We start from the raw sequence: 21,793 nt of genomic DNA, 5'->3' as shown, positions 1-21,793 counted from the left end.
CCCCCCCTAAATCAGCTGGGCTACTCACTCTGCACCGTTTGCAGTGCTGTGTTTGCCCGCACGGCAAGTTCCCTCTGTCGTCAAACCAGCCCCTCCAATCAGAATGTAGCGCACAAAACTGTGAATGATGATGGTCGTTAGTGACTTAATGGTTTTGTGCCTGCATTCTGATGGGAGGGGAGGTGCAGTGGGGTTTGGTAGTTGGTGTGCAAAAAAGCTTCTGTGCAGGAGTGCTTGTGATGTCACACATTCCCTTTCATATGCGGCCCCCATACTTTTGTCTGTGGCCCCCCTAAATTTGATTCCTGACGACGCCACCACTTCCTAGTTGAAAGAAACATTTATCTCCCCAGACAAGCACTGGGTTTCCTCCCCGCACCCAATCACAAAATAACTGAACTACAAAGATAGAGATTTAATTCTGAAGGCTTCCGGGGAGAAAATGGAAATAAAGGTTCGATAACCTTCATCTCCATGCATTTACCCTGGCTTCAGTCTTTCAGTGGAGGACGCGAGGAAAATGTCCCTAGACGTCAACCGAAGAATGAGTGCTAAAAACATGAAATACCAAATACCGTTTCCTGCAAAATTTCAGTAATAAATGGAAACAGAGCCCCCCCCCCCCCCCATTTTTTCACATCTGCAGAGGAGGCCTACAACTATTGTCGATTCCTTATGACACATGTCCACCTCAGCCACTACTGCACGTGTACATGGTCCCATGCAGGCTATATAGTCACACTAACTTTTAAATGCTGCCATGCATTATAATCTGATGGCGGTACCCCAGCTGGGCTCCCGTGCCCACCACTCCCCCCGCACCTCTCACCCTGTAGCCAGACATGTAAGCCATTTAATTTGAGTTGTCAATCCATGCAATACATGTTTAATTTGTTGGGTGCCACACTGGAGGTTAGGGTTTCACCAGTGAGGGGGTTGGAGGGGGATGAACAGTTTTATGCTTTTCGGGGAGTGGTTACGCAAGTTAAATTAGTTAAAATGTAAGATTTCTAAATGGGCAAGTAGACGTTCAACATTCATTCATCGCAAGAAGTGGCATAACACTATATAGATCCCAGTCGGGGTCTATATAGTGTTTGTTACCATGCAACCCTCTGAAATAGCCAATAGAGCTAACCGGACATTGCTTTTCTGAAAAGTAAGGGGATTAAACAGCGTTAATGAATAGCATAGAGGGTTCGAAATTGCCAAAAGCTGGGAGCTTTTTAGCTCCTGGTTATAACCATGGGGACCCTGGTTAGCTTTAAACTAAGAGCTACCAGGAGCTACTTATGACTCCCCAGGCATATGGTCCCATAAAAACATAGCTATGTAATAATAACTGTAGGTTTTTGGACTGTGTATGAAAGAGAATAAAAGACACACCCAAGAGAAATTTAAAGCAGGTTGGATAATATGTAAAAGGCACAAAAAGTTACGCACACGTTAGATTTGCTGTGCACTATGTGCTAGCTCCTGCCAAACAGGTGATGCCCGATACCCAGGAGCTGATTTTTGCTTCAGTACAACAAAGCCTAATTTCGGCCCCTGGCCTACCGGAAAAGGCATCAATGCTCTATAATTATAAGAGACCCATCTTACTGAGCCTGGCCATTCTGGTTTTTAGCAGACCAGAACACTCAAAATGGCACTCCACCCACTCCCAGCAGTTCCTAACCATTATACAGAACGCTTTAGGCTTTCAGCAACACAAAGGTATCACGGACCCAGAGAGGATATGGTTACCTTTGCAGGTTGTCTCTCTGGCCACCACACAGTACTAGTTAACCTTTGCGCCCCCCACCCCAACATAGATCATCCCAACTTCTTTAATAGTATCCCTGTCAAATTACAGGAACTTCTCACTTCTGCTCCCTTCAGCTCCTGGCCCCCCTACATTGGAACTCCTTACCTCTCTCTATCCGCTCCACCCCCACATACACCTCCTTCCATACCTCCTTGAAAGCCCTTCTTCTCCACTCCCCTACCCTCCCCTCCCCTCCCCTCCCCGCCTTGACCTCCTACCTTCTCTCCTCCCTTCTCCCCTGTCCCCATACCTCCCCTTCCCTTCCTCTCACATCCACTTGACCTTATATCACATAATTGAATCTTGTTCCCCTTCCCTTCTCTACCCGCTCTCCCTTCCTTCTCACTTTTCCCTCATCTCTAATATCCAAGGAAACTGTTCTACATATTGTTACGCTGGTTTGTCTCATGTTTGCTAACTTGCTTCTTCCATTATTGTATCTTGTTGTAAAGCGCTTTGGATTAAAGCACTATATAAACTTAATAAAACATAACATAACTTCTAGAATATGTTATGATCATGGCATGTGACCTAAATACAAGTCTTTCACTGGATAGGTCTACATATAGAAAATTGCCGCAAGGGAAAAAGCGACATTTGCACTTTAATGAAAACAAGGACGAAATAATATGGACATAAAAATTAAAATTCATTAAAAATCTGTATAAGAATGTAATCATCAATTTGAGTTCGATACATCACCAAAAGCATTGAAGAAAACATACAATTGCGTGCAAAGTAAGGGAAAACATCATTCCTAAAACAAAATGGCGCACAGCACTAGAACGTCCTGCAAAAACTGTCAACAGACGCTAACAAACGTCATCACATGACCTGAGCTCGAAAACAGAATGGCAAGCACAAAAAAAAAGACACGTAAGATAAATAAATGTTATCATGTGACCGGAGCTCGTAAACACATCAAGAAACACGGATCGGCGGACTGCGGGAAATTACAGCGGAAATGGAAGAGGAACTTTATAAACCCGAGGAACTTTGAGGAACTTTACAAACTCAGAGAAATTAAATAAAAAATCAAAAAGAAATATCACAATTTTGTGAAAAACAATCCACAAACCAACTGGGGAACACGTAAAAAAAGACAGTGAATGCTTTGTGGATGAGGAATTGTACAAACTTGGAGAAATTAAATAAATTATTACATTCTAGTGAAAAACAATCCACAAACCAACTGGGGAAAACGTAAAGACAGTGAATGTTTTGTGGAAGAAACAATTTACAACAGGAAATTACTAACATAGAAACAAACTGCAAGACATTTATTGCAGTGTTTGAATATATGAATGCAAAATAAAAAGCGCCATTTCAGAAAAATACAGTATATGTTTTTTTGTTTCGTAACTTTTCTAACCTTGGTCAGCCTAAAGGTAACTGTATTTTGAATTAGAGCTGCCAATTCGGTAACATATTTAAGACATTTTTTTTCGATATTGTTTTCAACTATTGGGCGCCAGTAGCTGCCGTCCGGCTGACAAATATTATTTCACTACATAAGGTCAGACCACTAGGCTATGCGGCCAAAACGCCGTTGGACCCAAGGTGGTAGATGTGTGCAGGGCGATTAATGGGGCACAGCGCGAGTACACATACTATTCCACTGTCCACGATTTCCACTCTTGCATAGACAAATGGATACCAACTAAGCAATTGGGGATGTGGGTCACACATTGCAACATTTTGCCCCACACACTCTGACCACTCTCCTGTGAACCTTGGGGTCCTCCATCGTAATATTTGGCAACTCACCAGAAGCTGGAGATTCAAGCCCGATTCCCTGCATGATATAGCATTCAAGTCTGATCTCTTCTGAAACGGCATAATTTCGGGAGAAAAAGGCTACGTGGAAAGGACAGCAACATTATCGGAAACATACAAAATATATTTAAGGGTGTCTGCATCTCTAAGGAGAATGGGATTCCTAAGGCGCTGTGGGGGGTTCCTAGTGACTGCATCGAATGTAAAAACATCGAATGCAAAACCATTGAACAAAAATGCATCGAAAAAAATTTTTTTTGTTTTTTTTTTTTTTTAATCGGGGGTCCGCCCCAACCCCCGTTTTTTTTATCCCATAAAACCCATTATCATAAAAAAAACCTTTACCTACAAAAAAAATGCATTTTTTCCGATGCTTTTGCATTCGATACTATGTATGCGATGCAATGCATGGATACCGCTGTGGGTACCATTAGTAACATGGAGAATATCCTAAAAGAGTAGGAGGTACAATACACCAGCGACCTCTGCAGGAACACATAGGCTAAAACGAACAGGCCTTGCAAAAGCTTTAAAATGCCACTAGTGCTGCTGGTCGAGTTCCTTAGTTTTCATACTAAACCTAGTTTTCATACTAAACCTAACAGAAATCCTAACATAAATCCACTCGGCCCAAAATTAGTGGTGACAAAAAATGTACAAGTGCATTCTGTAAAATGGTGCAATGCACCATAAGCACACTTCATTTTTGGCACAATGCTGCCACCCAGAGGCAAGCCACACAGTTTAACGTATTTGCCATTAAATGTACACAACGTTTATTTGCATTAAATGTCAAATACAAGTTTCAATGGCAGCTGGTGACTACAACTCCCAGGGTCCCAAAATATTGACTAAGCTTATTAGGGCTGGTTGGAGTTCTTGTCTAAAGCAGGAGGAGAGCCAGAGGTTGATGACTCCTGCCCTACACTATGCTCCCTCTTCAGGAAAGGTATTCAAAATGTATGTGTATAGCATTTGGTAGACAAAGGGAAACCTGCATAGATTGCATAGTGTTCTACACATAAGCAGAACATGTTTTTATAACTGTCCCAGGGTTTTTGCAGTAAGAGCCAAAACTCTGGACCTGGTGCTCAAAGATTTATATTGGAGTCAATGCAGAAGATGCATTAGGGCATCTCCGATTTACACCAACTTCATTATATCCAATTCACGGTGCATTCAACTGGAGCAAACACGGAAACGGCTGGAGCATCTCAGATGGCGACAAGCAAATGTTATTCACAAGCATTGGTAAGTGCCTTAAAAACACTGGAAATAATCACCATCAGTGCCACAAAACTAGGTTTCTGGGCTAGTAGCAAACAATGAACAACTCCAAAAGATGAAACACACAAAAGGTGTCTGAAAATGTACATAGTGTAAGGCGTGCATCACACCGCCATCAACATAAGGAGGCGTTGTAGTTGATGGCGTTGTGATACATGCCTTACACTATGTGCATTTTCGGGCACCCTTAGTTTGCAAAGTGTTTTTCGCCTTGGGCTCAGAGCCATCCACGTGTGACTGACATGGTTACCAGCAACACAGTACAAACGGTCTCCAACTCTATGGAGACTCTCGTCCTATGCGCACCTTTGTCCCGTCTATACAGGTAATATTTCTATAAACTTTAGTTGTATGCTTCACAACAAATGGCTATTATACAATTCACATGTAAGCACATTAATCGATCGCTCGTAGTCTTCAATTTTTCCATGAAGATCATCTTCTTTGAATTTGTATTTTTCAATTTTCCGAACTTAAAACCCAAAGCGTTTCGGGAGAAAAACTCCCTTCTTCAGGGTCGATCCGTGACAATATTTGAAAAAGTTATTTCAATTAAGGATTGGAAAACCCACTATCTGCACACTTTAATTGTAAACAAAGAATCGTTGCAACATAATTCACTGTTGTAGGGTTTAGAAACTAGGAGCCCGATTCACATAAGTGTTTTATAATGGTGCAATCCCATTGGAAAATACTCTGAATCATGCCCTTAGTGTGTAATATTCGTGTTATTCCATTGATGCTCATCTACAAGAAGGTTATAATGCTCTCCTAATATACAAAGCGATATTGCAAGCACTAGGAAAACAACGCCACTGAGAAAGGCATACCTTTTCTAGTAACGACCCATCACCTGGCAGGTGAGTAAAAGAGACACTGGTGTCCATAAGTGGTCAAAAGGTTTTTAATAGTCCCATAAGGGATCCCAAAATAAGAGTCTACACCTCCTATCATAGAACCAGTCCTATTTGAAATCCATGTGTAAATCAGGCATCTTCCTAGAAGTTTCTCAACCTTAAATGACAGAAAACTAAGTGAAACCAACAATAAAATAGAGGAAGTTAAGAACCGAATCATTCAAGCACAAGTGTCCCCATTTCCGATCCGTGAATAATCAAAAAATGCCCAAAGTACATTTTATCAAAAGTCAAACTGCAATAAACCAATATCCAGATATGAATAAACTTACAAGGTAACTGATGAAAGCATAATAGTCCAACCTAAAAAAAGGGAAAGATTGTGCGTACCAAGTGTAGAAACCGAGTCCTTTACAAGTTAGAATAGAATTCACCACTCATAAAAAGCGTGCACCGGTAAACGAGTAGTTTGATATACTGTGACAAAGATCACATGATTAAGTTCAAACGTGCTCGCAAGGTAGTCAGGTGATCACGGTGGTACATGTCCACCTCTTCTGTTCCATAGAAATGGATGTAGGACTAACTGTTTTCTACCCAATAAATAACTGCCACTTATTTTGCCAAAATGAAATGGCCATTTCATTCTATCAAGCCATGCAATTGATTTCAAAGGGGGTCAATTGAACGATCTGTGTTGCGCAATTTCCTTAACAGAAATAGAAGAGGGAGTATACACTCTGGTGGTGTACTGCAAATGCGCCCTCTAGAACGAATTAAAGAGCCCAAAATACCAAGAAGAACAGAGTCAAAAGGGATGTCTTCTCAAAGTTCAGAATACACTAACAGGAGTAGTGAAGTGGCAATAGTATCACTTTGCCCAATATTGACAAAACTAGAGTATGCAACACAGAGATAGCCATTGTTTATTGCACAACATAATATTCTCACGTGCCATACAGAGGTAAGTCATACATAAATAACATTTGAAACTTCTTGTAGATGTAATGTTCTTTGAGCATCAATGGAATAACATGAATATTGAACACTGGCTAAACTTTACAACAGTGAATTATTTTGAAATGATTCTTGGTTTACAATTGTGTGCTGAAAAATTTGTGTGTTTTCCAAACATTCATTGTAATATTTCCTTCGAATATTGTCACAGATTGCATCCTGAAGGATGGGGTTTTTCTCTCGAAACGCGTTTGGTTTTTACTATGGAAAATTGAAAAAGAAAGATTGAAAGAACGGGTTCTTCAGGGAAAAATGTGAAGACTACGAGTGAGCAATGACGTCCTTACATGTGAATTGTATAATAACCATTTGTTGTGAAGCATACAACTAAAGTTTACAGAACTATTGACTTTATAGACAGGAGAAAGGTATGCAGGGGACAGGAGTCTCCATAGAGTTGGAGACTTTTTGTACTATGTTGCTGGTAACCATGTCAGTCACACGTGAATGCCTCTGCAAGTGGCACTGGGCCCAAGGGAAAAAACACTTTACAATCTAACGGGTCCGAAAATGTACATTTTGTACTGTACTGCTATTCTGCCTACGTGTCAGGGCAAGGATTACCCCTTGCACCCAAGCCATATTAACTTTTCTTGAAGACATAGACCTTAGATATACCCCCCAGGGTGTGCACTGTACTTGCATTTTCACTAATAGTTACCAGCAACAACAGTAAAGTTCTACTTCTTCACAAGTCACTCGCTGCCTCAGTGACTAGTGAAGATATAGAACTTTACTGTACCAGTTTCTCTCCATATAGCCCACCCACTCCCTAAATAAACATGCGTCGCAAACTGGCTGCCTAAAATGCTGCTGTTTTTCCCCAGCCGTGTGCTCAAAAGGGGGTCTTTCCCCATTCCCATGTCACATGTGTATTTCTCAGATTGCTCAAAAAGGGGTAAAATACACACAGGACGTGGGGATGGGGAACACCACCTTTTGAAGTACAAAGTAAAACAACTGCAGCATTTCAACCAGTAAAGCGATCACATGTAAACGCACTGCAAGCTTAAAACAAACTATACACAATACACAGGTGAAGCTGCATTACCTGCATTATTATTTCTTATTACGCGCCACATGCCCATGGGCCTCAGGGCACACACGTAACGAATAAGACGATTAACTGGACAGTTAAGGGAATAGAAAAAACAGAAAGCAAGGGTATCTTTCAATCTGGCTTCATATTGAACAAACGTGTTTTAATAGATCTTTTAAACTCGAGCAGTGAGGAGGACATGCTCAAGGGAAGAGAAGGACATTCCATTCTTTTCGCACTTTAACATCAAATCTCGAGCTACAAAATTTCACTAGCTTAAAGCGTGGTTGTAAGAGCTTATAGTTCTTACTGGAGCGCAAATTACACTTGGGCTGATCAACTACTAGGCGATTAGTGAGATATTGAGGGGCCAGGGCAGTCTGATATTTGTATGCAAGTGAGAGCAATTTGTGAATAATCCTGTGCTTGACGGGCAGCCAGTGCAGGCCCGTGTAGATGGTGAAATGTGGTCTCGTTTTAACAGACCAGGAATGGCTCTAACCTCTCTGTTTCATGCAGTCTGCAGGCAGTGTAGATTAGCTTTGGATGTTCTAATTAAGAATCTTTTACAGTAATCAGGTCTCTTGTTAACGAGTCCAGAGGTAAGGAGAGATCTATTTCCAATGGACAAATAGGGCCTTATTTGATGCAAAAGACGTGTAACGAATCCACAAGCGGAGCGGATGTGAGACATGGGGTTTCATGGATAATTCGGCATCCAGTTAGACTCCCCAGGATCTTAACCGGTCTGGCTACAGGTATCTCATGACCCATGATAGGAAAACGTTTGTAAAGAGGGTCCAGTCAGAGGAGGACTTGACGCAACAATGAGAAGCTCTGTCTTCTCATCGTTGAGAGCAAGAGATTTTTCAGCCATCCAAGCCTGAATGGCGATGTAGACAGCATTCAAGGTCTAGGCATCTTGTGGAGGCTCAAAAGTTGGTGATCCACCAGATCGAAGGCTGCAGAGAGGTCCAATAACATTAAATATGTCAGTCAGTCAAAAAAGTTTATTTCGGATCCAAAATCCATAAAACACATAAAACAATAGTCACTTAATTGTTATTATAAAAAAAAACCTTCCTTTGAACTTACATACAATAATAAAAACCCACTTAATACATATCAAATACACTCGAATAAAACAATACACTCTAATACAACCCTACACATACAATCGAATTCAATAATTCTTTGACAAGCACGCAATAAAACACGATCTTCAACATATGGCTCTTGTTTCCATTACAATTCAGTATAAAACTCACTGCGTTATTCACCTTGTATCCTCAAGTACATTTCTCTTTTCAGAAAAGAGAGTAAGGCCCAAGCAGCCAGAACAGAGTCCGAGCTCATAAGGAACAAAGTGGCAGCTCTATATTGACGAATGTTAGCCTCCCCCAGGACTGGTAGTAACGTTGCTCTTCAAATCCCTTCGTACCCAGGGCAAAACAATAACAAATGGGTCAAGTCTTCCTTGTTGTGCCCACACACTGGTCACCCAGCCGAATTCGGGTAGCCCTTCCAATTCACAGTGTTAGCCCTCAAATGAAGCCAATGAAACCTTGCCATAGGGATTAGCCAGCATTCTTTTTTACTCGTACCCCAAATTAGGTATGGTTGCATCTCATTCGGCCAGCTAATCACAGCATGCACTGTGTCAGGGTTACTCTCATGTTCAGCAAATAATCTCTTCATAGCTTCTCCCAAAACATGTTTATAACTCGCCGGCCTTTATTTTGGACAGGAGAGCAACTGGTGGGGAAAGGGTGCTTAGGTTCGCTTCTCCAGAGGCGTTATCAATGTAGTTGAGCCACAGGATTCTTCTCCAACCCACCCTGGCCATTACTGACCTTTTTATAGAATGGCAGAGGGGTGCACATTCGTTTGCCTAAATCCGGACCCAAAATATTAATCGGGGCAAAAGCCCACTGGTCCTCCAGTCCCAATTCCCTATGGATGGACAGGCAAGGTGATCAGCTCGGGAGCCCCAATAATCTCCTAAGAAACTGGTTCTCCTTAATTTGTATCTCGTCTGCCCTCCGCCCATAATTGTGCACCATACAGAGAACAGTCTTTGATTGAGCCACTTATATCTTGACCACAGCATCCAGAGGTTGACCCTCACAACGTGACATAAAGCGAAAAATTCCTGATCTGCTGAGTTAGCTTTGCTGATTGTTTATTTAGATGCATCCTCCCTGTGAGTGTTTCTGAAAATCGGATCCCCAGATAGTCAAACACCTTTGCCCTAGGGATTACTTCTCTGCCACAGAGCATAGGGCGCATATTTGCCGGCCTTTTTCTTCCCACAGCAGCCACTACAGCCAATTCTTTCGTATTGATTTTGGGGCCCAGATTACTCATGAATGCTACATATGCATCAATGAGAATCTGGAGTGCTCTTGGGGTCCTGGCTAGCAATACAGCGTCGTCCGCGTAGGCCAGCACAGGATAAGCCCGCCCCCCCAAAACCAATAGATCAGTCATTGTGTTAAGCAGGTCCTTCGAGAGCCCATTGATATATAAACAAAAGTAAATTGGAGCCAGGATGAAGCCCTGCCGAACCCCGTAACCAACCTTAAAACATGCCGTGCAATGACCCCCCCCCCTCCCAACCCCCCAATCCACAGGCCACTGCGCACGCAAGCCTCATTGTTTCTATATAACTCCACCAGAACCTTCAAGACATCCCCTGGACAACCCATGGACCAGAGCACAGCCCAAAGTTTCTTCCTGTCTACCTTATCAAAGGCAGTGATCAGGTCTATAAATGCCAGGTACACTCCCTCACCCCCGGAAAAGACTGAATTAGCCACCAGGAGATATAGGTTGAGACTGTTCCGTTGTCCCAACCCTGGGCCGAAAACCAAACTGTATATCAGATAGAAACTGGCTCTTGGAGGAGTCGGTGCTATGTGGACCAATAACACTCTGCCAAAAATCTTGAAAGAGGTATCCAAGAGCGAAATAGGCCTGTAAAAAGTGGGCTAGCATGATCCCCTTTATAAAAAAAAAAAAAGGGGGAAATAATGGCCTTTTTCCAGGACAGGGGGTAGCTACCCGTTTCCATGCAGGTGTTAAACACCACAGTTAAAAGTTGTGCCCACAAATCCAGGGGGTCCTTGAACATGTAGGAAGGGATCACATCAGGGCCGGGGGCACGATTATGCGCCTGCTGGCTCTGGACACATCCTCTAGCCTGAACTTCAGGCAGGAGGGGCTTGGACCAGTATTTTCCCTTATGTTCCCTCCACTAAACAAACTCCCACAGTTCGGAAAGCTGGGAGGGAGGTCTCTGCTCAGAATGTGTTAGGAAGGGAGTTCGACAGTTTCGGTGCAGTTTGCGGAAAACAAATACCCCCTGCTCTGGCTCCGAGAATGTGAGGGATGCGTAGTTTGTTGGCATGGAAGGTTCTTTTGGAGCGGGATGAGGTGTCCCTGGCTATGATTTCCGAGAGGTATAGTGGGGCTGAGAGGCTCAGACACTTGTGCGTCAAAGTGAGGGTTTTAAATGTGATCCTTTCCCTTATGGGGAGCCAGTTTGCATGTCGCCTTGCCTGCGAGATGTGGTCTCTCCTGGGGATTCTAAGTGCTGCTCTAAGCGCATTGTTTTGGATAGTTTGAAGCCTGTTTAGATTTTTAGTGGAAGTGCCTGCTAGGAGCACATTGCAGTAGTCTAGTTTAGCCCCTATGGTGGCTCTGGCTATTGATAAGAAGTTCTGCTTGGATAGGAAAGGTGTTACTGCGTTCATGAGTTTGGTGGTATGGGCAGACGCTGAGGCAATGGCGCTGACCTGCCTTGTCATGGATAGGGTGGAGTCTAGATAAACCCCTAAGGTTTTGACTGATGAGGAGACGGTGATGTGAGCGTTGTAGATGGTGAAGTTGCAGTATTGCTGGTTGAGTTTGGCTAGTGTTTGTTTGGGGCCCATGATGATGATCTCAGTTTTATCGCCGTTTAGCCACAATCCATTAGTTGTCATCCATGTTTGGATGATGGAGTAAATCCTTGTGAGGGCTGCGTTGTCTTGGTAATGGGAACTTGTGAGGTGCAGGAGTACCTGTTTATCATCGGCATAGTTGGTATACGCTATGCCGAAGGAGGCAAGTAGGTGAAAGAGGGGTTTGGTTAACAGATTGTAGAGGATGGGGGCAGTGCAGGAGCCTTCACACTGAATGGCAGATGGTTCTGCGTTGGCTAGGTCAGAAAAAACCTTCATGGCTCTTCCTTCCAGGAAGGATGTGATCCATGAGGAGGCCGTGTTAGAGAAGTAAGCTGCCCGAGTGAGGTGGGCGCTGAGGGTCTTGTGATCAACGAGATCGGAGGCGGCAGAGAGGTCCAAAAGAGGAGGAGCGCCGGTTTGCCTTTGTCCATAATGGTAGTTATTTGATTCTTAAGATCCAGGAGGGCGGTTTTTGTACCGTGGCCTTTACGAAATCCTGATTGCCTTTTGCCCAGGGTGGCGTTTGATTCCAGGAATTGTTGGATCTGATTATGGGCTGCTTTAGCCAAGATTTTGAGGAGGAATGGGACGGTGGTGATAGGTCAGTAGTTTTTGAGGGATGAGGAATCTAAGGTGGTTTATTTTTAGAAGCGGGCATACCCAGGTTTCTTTGAGGCTGGAGGGGACAATGTCTGTCAAAAAAGAAGCATTAATGAATACTGTGAGTAGGGGAGCTAAGGATTCCGCACATTCTTTGATGATGGCTGGGGGACCGCTGTCTCCTTTGCAGGTGGATGGCTTGAGGTGATGTAGGAGTTCGTGGACTTCTGTTTCAGTGACATCTCAGAAGGAGAAGAGTATCTGCGTGGAGATGGGGTGGGGGGGATTAGGTAGAGGAGGTTGGTGCTGTTTAGGTAGGGATTTGAACTGCGCTAGTATTTTTTCTTTGAGGCATTCAATTTCTTTGAGCAGTGCTGCCTGAATGCTGGAGCACAATGCTTTATCTTTAGTGATCTCATCGGGGCTGGTGGAAGGTGTAATGAGGTCTCTGAATACAGAAAAACATTTCTTTAGATTGTGAATTAGCCTTAGTGATCATCGAGTTGGATAGAATATGGCGTGTTTATACTGGTTAGATATCTTTTTTAATTCTGCTTTGTGGATTAATTGGGCTTAGAATACCAGTTTTCCAAGGTGTTGCGTTTGCTGGTATGTAGGGCCTGTAGTTTGTCGGTGAACCATGAATTGGTGTTAATGTTTTGTTTTTCTTATTTGCATTCAAAGGGGGCTAGGGTGTTGACAGATCCAGTGAGGGTTTTAGAATAAACGGCTGCGAGGATACTTGGGTCGCTTGAGAATGGGTGTTTAAGTTCAGGGACTTCAAGGAAAGGGAGAAGGTTGTCCTTAGTTTTTTGGAGCTTCTAACCTGAGCTGGAGGCGCACAGTTGAGTGTTTTGGTGGTCAGTGTGGTTGGGATGGTGAATTAGATGCAGTTGTGATCGGTCCAGGTGTAAGCAACGTTGGAAGTGACAGATGTGGATCAATTGTGGTCTGCCACCCAGTCTAAGGTGCGGCCTTTGCAGTGCGTTGGGTTGTTGACTTTGTGTATAAATTCAGGGTCTTTTGATTCCTTTGCTAGGGCCGATGCTGCTTTATCTTTGGGGTCGCTCAGACCTAGGTTTAGGTCGCCAAGCAAGTTTTAGGTTGTTGCAGAGTATGTGCAGGAGCTGCCTATGGAAGTCAAGGGCTGAGCCTGGAGGCCTGTACGTAAGGTGAATATTGATGGTGCAGTTAGGGAATAGTGCTAGTTTAGCTGAGAGGAAGTCAGTGTTGCCATCCCAAGGGTGGTGGCATTGCCTGATGGACAGTGTCTCTTTGGTGATCAGAGCTACTCCCCCCTCCTTTAGATAGTTGTCTGTCTGTTCGGATAATGGAATAGCCTTGCGAGAGGGCTAAGGAAATAGCTGGGCCAGATGCTTCGTGGAGCCATGTCTCTGTGATAGTGAGTAGGTCAAAATTGTTTGTGGAGATTAGGTCATTTATTTACAGCGCATGGGAGGAGAGTGATCTCGCATTTATGAGGGCGCATTTGATGGCAGGCGTATGGGTGCTTATCGCTGCGGGCTTGGTGTGATGGAGGGCACAGGGGTGAATGGTGGGCATAGTCAGATCGGACTGTGGGTGAACTGGGTTCTTAATAAATGAGTTGCACTTGTGGTGTAGTTTTGTGGGTGGGACTGGGTAAAGTTGGGAAGTGACCCGTGTTAATACTTGTGGTATGTGCAGGGTTTTACTCGCGATAGTATGGTGGGTGCGTGAGCCTAGCCTAATGTTACTATTAGATGTGGGGCTAGGGGAGCTGTGCGTCAGAGTTGGTTCACTGCGTGACCTGAGCTTGGCGAGTCTGGACTCTGGATTGACTGGGAGGCGGTGTGTGGGGGTAGTGCAGAATGGTGGGGCATAGCTATTTGGGAGGAGGGAAGGGTGAGGTATGTCTGTTATGTCGGTGGTGGGTGTTAGAGATAGCATGGAAATGGATGCAGTGAGCATAAGGAAAAGCAGTGTGTGTTCCGTCAGGGGGAAATAGTGTATGTTCTGCTCTGAAAGCGTGTGAGTGAAGAGGTGCGTGATGGGATGCATTTTTAGTATTTTTTTTTTATTTTATTGTTGGTTTCAATCAAAATGATTGATTTTTACAACTTGGTCATCCAGGTCAGGTCTATGTAGGTAGTTTCACTGTCAGCTGCGGTTTTCTTGGGCTGGACGACTCGTAGATGATGTTGCTGGACACCTGAAACCATGAAGCTTGTGAAGGTGCCGTTGACAGCGTTGTCAAGGTTGCCCGGAAGGAGGATGATGCAGTAGTTGGTGGTTAAAAGGGTATCAGGCAGGATCTAAAGCATAGGCTAATAATCACTTCCAACAGTGAGGCGACTTTCGGCGGCAGCAAATTACAGTGTAGCAAACAGTGGCAGGCACAAAGTCAAATAGTCACTAGCAATCAATGGGCCTGGTGCGGCGTCAAATACATTGGCAGCAGTTAGAGGGCAGCTAACAGTGGCAGGCACAGAGTCAGGTAATCACTAGCAGACAATGGGCCTAGTGTGGCGGCAAATACAGTGGCTAACAAACCAATGCAAACTATACGGCGGCAGAGCTGGCTGGTACAGGGCCCGGAGTCCACATATGGTAGATTTGCATTACTTGGGGAACGCAGTGCAGTTAACATTGACAATGTATATAGGCAGCGCTATGTGCAGAGGCAAGTGAGTTGCCTTTGAAGGAAGTGCTACGGCACTAGAGTACGTCGCGCGGGTATATCCTTGGTGCTAGTATAGCTGGCGTGATGCTAGCATCGTGGTGTGCCGGGCTGCGTGCTTTCAAGTTTGCTGGTCATTTCCTTGGCTACGGTGTCAGGATGACACAGGGAACAAGATGATAACGTTCAGACGACAGTGCGCTGTGGTGGGAAGGAAGGTGGGGGTACTCACAGGGTGGAGGATAGGTGTGGTATCCAAAAGGGGATCTGACACGATCCCGTCCCGTCCCGGACAGGCACAGACAGGCCCTTTTTCGTGGCCCTTCTGTGGTTGGCCTGGCTTCCGCCTCCCAGTAATGACTGTGGCCAGAAATAAGTAGTGGCAGCCAATCAGGGGCTACAGTAGCAATGTTGCGGGGGCCATCCTGGGTTAGTGTAGGCCTGGCACGGCCATTACACACGTTGCTGGCAATGGTGGTCCGTAAGCCAGGTGGTCACAGCGATGGCTATGCACTTGGGTGCGTAATAAAAACTTTTTAATTTCTCTCACTGCGTACTTAAGAGTGATTTTGTGAGCATGATGGAGCAATTAATCTAAAGCTCCTACCAGGGCTAGCTCTCTCACCGTAATGCGCAGGGAGTGCTGCTGAAGCTCCTCAGTGGAGCGTGGAGGTGTAGATCAGGGAGAGAAGGCTCATGTCCTCTCCTACCGGCGTCTCTGCAGAAGTGTTATCTGGCGCCTTCCCTTTGACGAACAGGTTCTGGTTGAATTAATTGGGAAATCATCAACTTCGAAAGCATTCGGTCCAAATGGTTTAACATACCAGGTCCTGAAGAACAGTCTCTTTCTATGGGCCAATTTATTGTTTTGGCTTTTTGGAGATATTCTCGCGAGACAAAAGTTTCCAATTTCGTGGAAAACCACAATTATTATTCTGCTGATCAAGGGGGGCAATCGGTTGCTACCAATAAATTATCGCCCGATCGCCCTCCTTGACATTGAAAGTAAGATCTTTATGAAGATCCTAAAGGGGGAAATAATTGTGCGAAGGAGGCAAACATTCTGTCAAAACATCAAACAGGTTTCAGAGGGAGACTACTGCGTTAAATGGCTTGGTATTAAATGCCCCGAGTGAAAAAACAAGGATTAAGGTAGAAGTACAACTCATTGGGGCATGGGTTTACTTTGTAAAAGCTTTTGTTGACCAGGTAACTAGACATCGGTTATGGTAAAAGCTTAGGAGTTGCGGTCTCCCAGAGGGTATTTTGGTGATGATATTAGAACTCCACAGGGATTCCACCATCAGAATTCGATTAGATGATGAAGGTCATCTTTCAGATGAAATCAGGGTTGAAAGGTGTGTTCGCCAGGGTTGTCTGGGAGCTCCCCTGTTTTTTAATCTGGACCTGGCGAACATGGGGGAGTTTTTGGAATCATCAGCTTTGGCCAGCCCAGTGATTAATGGTTCCAAGATTCACTGGCTGGCCTATGCGGATGATGTGGTCCTGCTGGACAGAACTGCAGTGGGGCTGCAGCGCCTTTTGGACAAACTGGACTGTTATGCAAAGGCGAATGGTCTTGCCATTGACCCAAAAAATCAAAAATAGTTGTTTTCAAACACACACAAAAAGGTGATCTTTTCTCATTGGGAGCTGGGAGGGCAGCATATCCCAAGAGTTGAAGATCTAATCTACTTGGGTTATAAAGTGTATGCCTCTCCATCCTTGGGTAAGGTGGAACCGAACATACAAATGAGGAGCTCGCGAATAATACCACAGATGAAAAAGGTTCCGATAGGGTTTTGTAAGCTCTCGATCCTCCTATTGATCAAATACTATTCATCAAAAGTAATTCCGGAGATTCTGCACGGGTTGGAGGCTAAGCCAGGGTTGTGGAATATAGACTGGTAAAGGCTGAAGGGAATGGTATGGAAGAGCGTTCTTGGCCTCCCTATGAGTCCCCCTATGTGCAGCTTGCGATTCGAACTGGGGTTACGATCATTAAAGATCCAAGCAGACTGGAAATTGACAGCTCTCTACCATCTCAATATTATTGCTCAGGAAGGGACACTATATTTGGATTTAAAAGTGCACTTAGAGACACGAAAATCGAAAATGTTGATATACCTGGAAGGAGGGGTGGCTCAAAGCAAATACGGATTTGGAGACTTTGATCCATAATCCGTTGAAAGCCCAAAAGGCCCTGGATGAGATGGATTGGATCATTACAATCAGCAATATGCGCCCCCTCTCTCCAGTAAATTATTTTTTGAAAACCGATCAAAAGAAGGGGTATATGGCAAAATATCTTGTAAAGTTCCCAGATTGGAGGATTAGAATGAACTAACTCAGACTGGGGAGGTACTGGCTAAAAAGGGCCAAGGGGAGCGTATTAACAGCTTATGTAATATGTGCAAAAACCAGCTAATCAATCCCTAATGAATTTGTTGTTAGAATGTGAGGGGACTTAGGCTACAAGGATCTTGCTATTTGCCAAGTTTGGAGTTGTCAAGGAGCGTTTCATCCCCGAGATGTTCTGGGACAGATGAATTACTGGACAGAGCAGTGCCCCGACGATCACAGTGGTACAGGTTTTGGAAAGGTTTAAAATTGCGTCTCAAAAGATGAAACAAAAATATAGTTATTGATTAAATGGGTGGTTCCCAGTGATCGTTACATAAGGTCAAACCTTGTGGTTAATGATTGGTACTTGAATTACTTTGTTGATGGCTGATTATAAGGGCTCTTCTTCCCTGTACTAAGGTGGATTTAGTTTGGAGATCCTCAGCATTTGTTTCACCTGTTTTTTTTGGCTCCCATGTTTTCTTTGGTTTGCTAATTAATTGTTACATATATATATATATTTTTTTTTTTTTTTTTGTTATTTTTTTATTTTTATTTTTATTTTTTTTAAGGGAAAGGTCCGTTTTAAAATGTTATGTAAATTGAGCTGGAATTGCTTTGGTTTTAAGCATATGTAAATTGATGGTGAAATTTTGTAAAAAAGGTACTGAACCAAATACAATAAAAATAAAAAATAAAAAAGTCATAAAGCTGCTCTTTTCAGCCCTCTAAGAAAAGGCCGTCCTGACAAAGCCACTCTAACACCACAGTGCCAATAACTGAATGCCTTTTGAAGCAGACAGAGATGTGGAGTTAGAGTAGCCAGAGAGGGGTTCTGCCATTTTGGCTTCTGTTAGGGCTCCCTAAACGTTCTGCCCCCTTCGCCCTCCCAACTGCCTGCAGACAAATCACCAAGGATGATGTCCGAAAGCAAAGAATACTTGTTACAGCAGCCTGGATGGAACCCTTGAACACAGGCTTGCTTTGGAGCATTTCCTGTAGGATTTAACCTTTATAAGGAAAGGAAACACTTCTCTTAGATGATTCGTCTTTGAACTTCACAACTAGAAGAATTCACCTAGAACTCTGCTATAGAGTTGAAGTCAGAAGACTCCAAGGAAGAGGAAAGCTATTCTACATCCACATTCGGAGGGCACATTTGGGGCGAGACTGCTGTGTGGCAAAGCCAACAACAACTGAAGAACTGTTAGCCAGGCTGCTGCCACTGGAGGTGGCAAAACCCCTGCAAGTACTCTCCACAAACCTTCCTGTTTGGAAAGGGCAGAAGAAAGGACTGAATACACCCCTGGATTGGGCCCTCCCATCAACCCAGAAGGACAGCCCTTTGGCACTGGATTCCGCCTCGGTGCACTTATCCACTACACCGACCCAGACATCACATGCCTGTCCCAAGCTTCTTCGTGCTACAGGTCGGTGCTGTTTGGGGCTCACTGTGTGTTGGAGCCAGCCGACCAGCTCACCAACTCGGCGCCGAATCGCTGCTCCAGGAAGCTCCTAGAAGCCTGGCTCAACGCTGTTAAACCACCAGACAGAAACTAGAAGATATTTTAAGTGGGGCTGTCCTCCTGGCGTGCCATAATGTCCCCTATTGACGTATAAGAACCCACTCCCTGCCTTTAGAAAGACAGATCATTGAACATTAACATTTCCTGCTCAAATCATTTGCATAAACCCCACCTTCACCCAGAATGCCCCTTTATTCCCAAAGTATGCATCTCAGCGTTTCCTTTCCAGGGTGGATCTTTGTGTTTTTTAATGGTTGTCTGCATTGTTCATTTTTATTAATTGTTCCTATATTTTATACCACATCAATTGGACATTGTTCTTTTTTGGTAGTACTGTATGTTTGTGTTGAAGCAGTATTAGATCACACTTCTCCTGAAGACTATAGTCTGCCCTCCACCAATGCTACCAAAAGAGGCCAATGAGATACACTTGTCAGGTTGTGCCTCTTTCACCTTTATGATAGGAATCACTGCAGGTTTAGCAGTAGTATGGGGCTGGGTGGGAGTTTTACCAGTACTTATGCCTGTTCTCCTGCAGAGCAGTAGTAATTTTATGAGTGCCAGGCAGCCTGAAGTCAGGTAAGCATTCTTCAGTCCTTCACGTCTCCCCCGTCTAAAGACATCGGGGAGGGTCGGTTGGGCCTGGCTCTCATAAGGTTTTGTGTTCCTCCACCGCCCACATCATGGTTTAGCATATGGTCAAAACACTTGTTCACACTGTCTGGTCTTAAAAATATATGCCAGCGCTGCCAATAAACCAATTTTCCTGCTGCTTGTTTCACAAAACACAATGCTTTCATAAACATATGCCGACACTGCCACTGTAAAATACATGGTTCATGCTACTTGTTCTACAGTGACCAGATGTCCCGGCTTTGCCGAACAGTCCCGGATATGGGCCTCCTATGCACCCGTCACAAGAGTTTTTTTTAAATTGTAAAACCCTGTCCCGGTTCTGGAGAAATCAAGGGTCTGCAATGATTATACATTACATAAATATTATAATAGAATCTACATTTCTTCACAGTAGGCTGGGCTCGAACCCCTACCATTGCAGGTCTTAGGCATGTGAATTAACTGAGTGTGCCACATAAACCAATTGGTAAATGAATGAACTACAAGGCCTGTAATATGTATCAGAGCAAAAGCTCTTTTCGGTAATATGCTTATATCAACAGTGAAACCCATGGAATTTATATGTCGGAATAGTGCTGGAAATACTGTGGGAAAGATGGGGGGGTTGTGGGACAGGCTGTGAGGGGGTAGTCCTTTTATGTTGTTGGCTGTCCTGGTTTTCCATCTTGAAAATCTGTTCACCCTAACTTGCTCCCAACAAATATGAGGACTGTCAGCAATGTGCCAGTAAGCGTTTCCATGGCATAGTATAATTTCACGCTGCTTATGTCAAAAGAAAATTGTGAGGTGTTTCAACATATGCCGGCTTTGCCACAGTACATTGGCAATTTGTCCAAAGTGTTTACATTGACATGGACAAAATGTGCGATAGACGGTTATCCTGAAACATCCCTCCTAGCGGAGGACAGGAGCCCTGGGATGCTCCCTCGCCTCCTTCTTCCTGTTCCTTGTCCCCTAGCTTCTTCAGAGGTACTGTGGCACTAACAATTCCAACCAAGATTTGAGACAGAAAGAGCCATATCCTGACAGTCCACCAAAAGAATCTTCCGTTTCCTATTGGTTAGCCCTGAGAGCCTTTCCCTGTGAAGAAACGAGAAAACTCTCTGCAGAAGAACCATCTAAAGCTCACTTAATGGGCAAGAACCACACCTAGCTAGCAGGCACATATCTTGTGAGTTACACCTTCCCCGATTCCCGTCGCCTTCATCCAAGCTGTCCACTAAGATTTTACAGCCAGTTCTGCCGCCATAATGTTTAATGATCTCCTCCTACGACGACAAGGTAGCCCTTCTCCGCCCCGGTACATACCGTCCATGGCGCCGGTGTATCTGCTCCGTCTCTCGGCGCACTTTGACAGCAATAGCAATCCCTACTTCCGAGTAGAGGAACGGCCCTAGTAACGTGGGCTCATCACACGTCTTACGCGCTACGTCTGAACTACTTACGTCATTTACGTTCTATCAGCAGGCCTATATTAGCAAGCGGAAAGGCAAGGGAAGGGATGGACAGACAGAGTGAAGTGGCATTGATCGCACTGCTGGCTGAAGCGCACAGTAATAAGCCTTTCGGCGGCCCTTGATGTCTGTCACTCCATCATTCCTGGAGGAGCTCGTAGTGAATCTGAGAGGAGACTTTCTCAGCAGCAGCTGCATGGTCCTTTCGGCGGTCTCTGCTGCGACCTACTGGAGCAGCTACTTCGTTTTCAGTGCCGCAAAGTCCATTAAGGACTGTTGACTGGGGGCACAACAGAGCTCCTGCAGCCTGCTTTATACTTGAGCAAAGAGCTTTTTGCACACTTCCCAGCTGCCCTTTTTTGAGCAAACCTGAGCTATTCTCAACTTTGTAATTGCCCTTTTCAGGGCAATCAAGAGCTACTTCTCACCTTTAAAACGGGCCTTATCAGGCAAACCGTTCTTTTAAGAGCAAGTACCAGCCCCTGCAAAAGAGCACTTGCTTTATCTTCCTCCCTGTCTCCCACCCATGTCCATCCTGACCTTCCACCCTCTGTCTGATATTCTACCTCGCTCTTTCTCCTCTGCTTTGCATTCCTCTCTCTTTCCCTAGAGCATGGGTGCACAACTTACGGCCTGTGTGCCAGTTGCAGCCCGCCATGCTGTTTTTTCCAGCCTGCCAGGAACAAAGACTTTCTTATTGGCGTGCGGCCCCCAAGCAGCATTGGCCCCCCTCCATTTGGAAAAGTCTTTGTACTTCCGGGCCGTCAAAACACTGGCCCTCATTGGCTCGGTGCACATGCACCATGTAGCTCCTATGATCCACATAGTGCATGTGTGCTGCACCA

The 21,793-nt window shown here is 44.5% G+C and overlaps 1 protein-coding gene across 1 annotated transcript in view; it reads right to left on the bottom strand.

The window, feature by feature from the left end:
- The window catches only part of CHMP1A (charged multivesicular body protein 1A), a 245,331-nt gene extending 224,433 nt beyond the window's left edge, over positions 1 to 20,898 (bottom strand). Inside the window, exon 1 of the mRNA XM_069635579.1 lies at positions 20,803 to 20,898. Within this exon, the coding sequence (XP_069491680.1) occupies positions 20,803 to 20,809 (7 nt within the window). The 5' untranslated portion in view covers positions 20,810 to 20,898. The remainder of the gene's footprint in view (positions 1 to 20,802) is intronic.
- Positions 20,899 to 21,793: the final 895 nt, after the last annotated feature.

Source organism: Ambystoma mexicanum, chromosome 1q (assembly GCF_040938575.1).
Source record: "Ambystoma mexicanum isolate Mex_15411 chromosome 1q, UKY_AmexF1_1, whole genome shotgun sequence".
NCBI lineage: Eukaryota > Metazoa > Chordata > Amphibia > Caudata > Ambystomatidae > Ambystoma > Ambystoma mexicanum.
The sequence above is the reverse complement of the archived record's forward strand: the minus strand, read 5'-3'. Positions and strand labels throughout refer to the sequence as shown.